The 2591-nt window shown below is 47.3% G+C and overlaps 1 protein-coding gene across 1 annotated transcript in view; it reads left to right on the plus strand.

Annotated features, from left to right (window-relative positions):
• Nucleotides 1–1768: 1768 nt before the first annotated feature.
• The window catches only part of OGFRL1 (opioid growth factor receptor-like 1), a 10431-nt gene continuing 9608 nt past the window's right edge, over nucleotides 1769–2591 (plus strand). Inside the window, exon 1 of the mRNA XM_009888850.1 lies at nucleotides 1769–1804. Coding sequence (XP_009887152.1) covers nucleotides 1769–1804 — 36 coding nt within the window. The remainder of the gene's footprint in view (nucleotides 1805–2591) is intronic.

Genomic DNA, 2591 nt, shown 5'->3' on the forward strand with positions numbered 1-2591 from the left:
AAGGCTTGCGTCATTGGTGCCACTGCCTTTTTTTAAAGTGCCATGCCAACAATCAGTCAATTCAGCTTCTAATTTGGGAGTTCTTCTAGCCTACCTGCTGATAATAAGCTCCTTTATAGCAGTGAATAATGCCTTACAACATTTCTTGTTGGCCAGGAAAACCTGCACCACTCTGGCAATCCACCACCAGGTGATTAGGCTTCAGCCAGCCTCATTTCTGTCACTTCTTGTGTAGATTGCAAGCGATATGGCATACCTAGTTATCAACCCTCAAGAAAAATACTTCCCAGTCCTTCAGCAAACTCAATCACATCACCTCGGCAGCATGGACTGTCAAAGCAGTCTTCTGCTCCTGGCACTGGCCTCCTATAGCAATACCAAGTCAATTAGTTTGACTCGCAGTTTTTATCAGTGGCCTGAGATCCTGATCCTTTAAAAACCCTCTTAGAGCTCTGTGATGAGATTTGGCTGACAGCTTTGCTCTTTGGGTACAACTGAGCTTTCTATAATAAGGTGCAGTTATTTGCATGAGAGACAGAGCTTTCCTGCAGGAAGATCTTTAGTTTGTGGGATTAATTGTCATACAAACCAAATATCATCAAACCTTTCACCTGATTTTTGATGCATGAACAAGGCAAGCTTTAGAGGCTCCACTGTCCCTAGTATAAACACAGTCAATTTGAGAGAGTATTGCCAAAAGCTGTAGCAGGGGAAGGGAAGCAGAGCTGGCCTATATAGAACTAAAGAGAACTAACCAGCATGGAATGAAATGATAATATTTTATATGCTAAAATGTATACTAGATAACATCTATTTAAACTATGTAACATTGTTTCACTATGTAACAGGTCAAAAGTATATGTAAATGATACAGGAACAGGTCCACTGATGATTATTAAAATGAAGATTCAGATGCAACCTTTTGCACTGGAGGTTTCTAAAGGCTTTGATTTTTCATAAGCTGGGAAGATATGTTGGGGTAAAGACTGTTAAGCAAATGTCCCACTTCTTAAATTCTTCAGTAATTACCCCATTTCCAACACTGGAAGAGTGGACAAGATCGACCAATTTTGTCATCCTTTTGTCCCAACCATTACTGTGGAATGGGAACCACCACTGGTACTGGGGCTACAATAGGGGCAGGAGGGTTGGGCTAGATGTTGGGGTGGGAGTCTTGGCTGGAACCACCAGGTTTGTTCTTGTACTGAGCTGGGTCCTGAGGAGGGCACCAGCTGGTATGATGGTGACTATGGGGTGTTGAAAAGCCTGAAGGGGCGTCATTAAGCTCCATGAAGAGCAGAGGAGGAGAACAGTCTTGGCCAAGACTGGTGGGGTGTGGCAGAGCCATGGGTACCTGAGGCAGACTGAGCTGTAGGACAGGCTCGTAGCTCAGCCATGCAGCTCTGACTGCATCTAGGTGAGTTGGAAATGCAACTAAGCTTGGCTGAAACAAGGCCAAACAACCATAGTGTTCCCAGGAATTTCCTGTCCTTATTGTCAGAGTGTGCAGCTCATACACTTGACATGAACCCGGAGGGTTATGTGTGAGAGCGATAGAAATGCATCTAAGCATGATGCTGGGGGAACTTGAGTTAAAATGATCTTTCCGTTTATAGAGAGTGGATGGGGAAACAAGAATATATAGATGATATTGTCTCTACACTGGTTCTGACATCCAGCTAAAATGTTGATACCTGCACTTGAAGAGGATGCTAAAACATTGAAGCAGCAGCAAAAAAAAAAAAAGGGCATAAAAATGAGAGAGGGAATGGGGAAGGTAATTTACTGTGAGAGGCTGATGAAGGTAAACCTGTTTGGTTTACCAAGAAGAGGACTGAGATGACTTGATGATAGTGCTCATCTTTAGGAGCAGTCAATATATGGGACACCACAGAATGGTCTTTAAGGAACAGGCAGAAATCTGTGAGTGTGAACACAACTCCGGTTAGAAATGAAGAACACATGTTTAATCATGAGGGTGAGAGCAGCCACTGGAACAAGATGCCTAAACTTCAACTCATCAGGTCTTTGCTCCAGGTGGTGTTTCTGTCCAAAAGGCATGCCCTAGCCTAATACAAAATACACTGCCCCTGCCGCTGCCAAATCCATCCTTGAATGTCGTGCCAGTTTTATCCCCAAACTCTCAGGGGTTTTAGGAGCAGCTGAAACTGGCTGGGTACCACGCTAGTGCCCCCTCCGGTCCCGTCTCCTCTGGCACCTCTATATTCCTTGAGGTCCACCTCACTGCAACCCTTCCCATGTCTAGTGGACAACCCGTGCTTGCACGCTGCTGCCGACGCGGCCGCTCCTGCCGCCACATAAGCATCTCCTTCACATGCCGCTGCTCTGTGGCAGCTGCCATCCCCGCTCTTCTGGAGAAACATCCGCACCCACTCGCTTTTCTCGTAACCCTTTAAGGGACACCGAGGTCTCCTCCAGCAGGAGGAATCCCCCTCGGGGCGCACCTCCTCGCAGGGGACATTTCCACCATCTCCCTGCGGAGAGAGGGTTTCCCCAGGGCCGCCCCGACCCCGCGGGGCACCGTCCCCGGGCGAGCCCTGCCCGGAGGGCGACGGCGGGTGGCGCTGGCA

Source organism: Charadrius vociferus, unplaced genomic scaffold (assembly GCF_000708025.1).
Source record: "Charadrius vociferus isolate BGI_N301 unplaced genomic scaffold, ASM70802v2 scaffold247, whole genome shotgun sequence".
Taxonomy (NCBI): Eukaryota; Metazoa; Chordata; class Aves; order Charadriiformes; family Charadriidae; genus Charadrius; species Charadrius vociferus.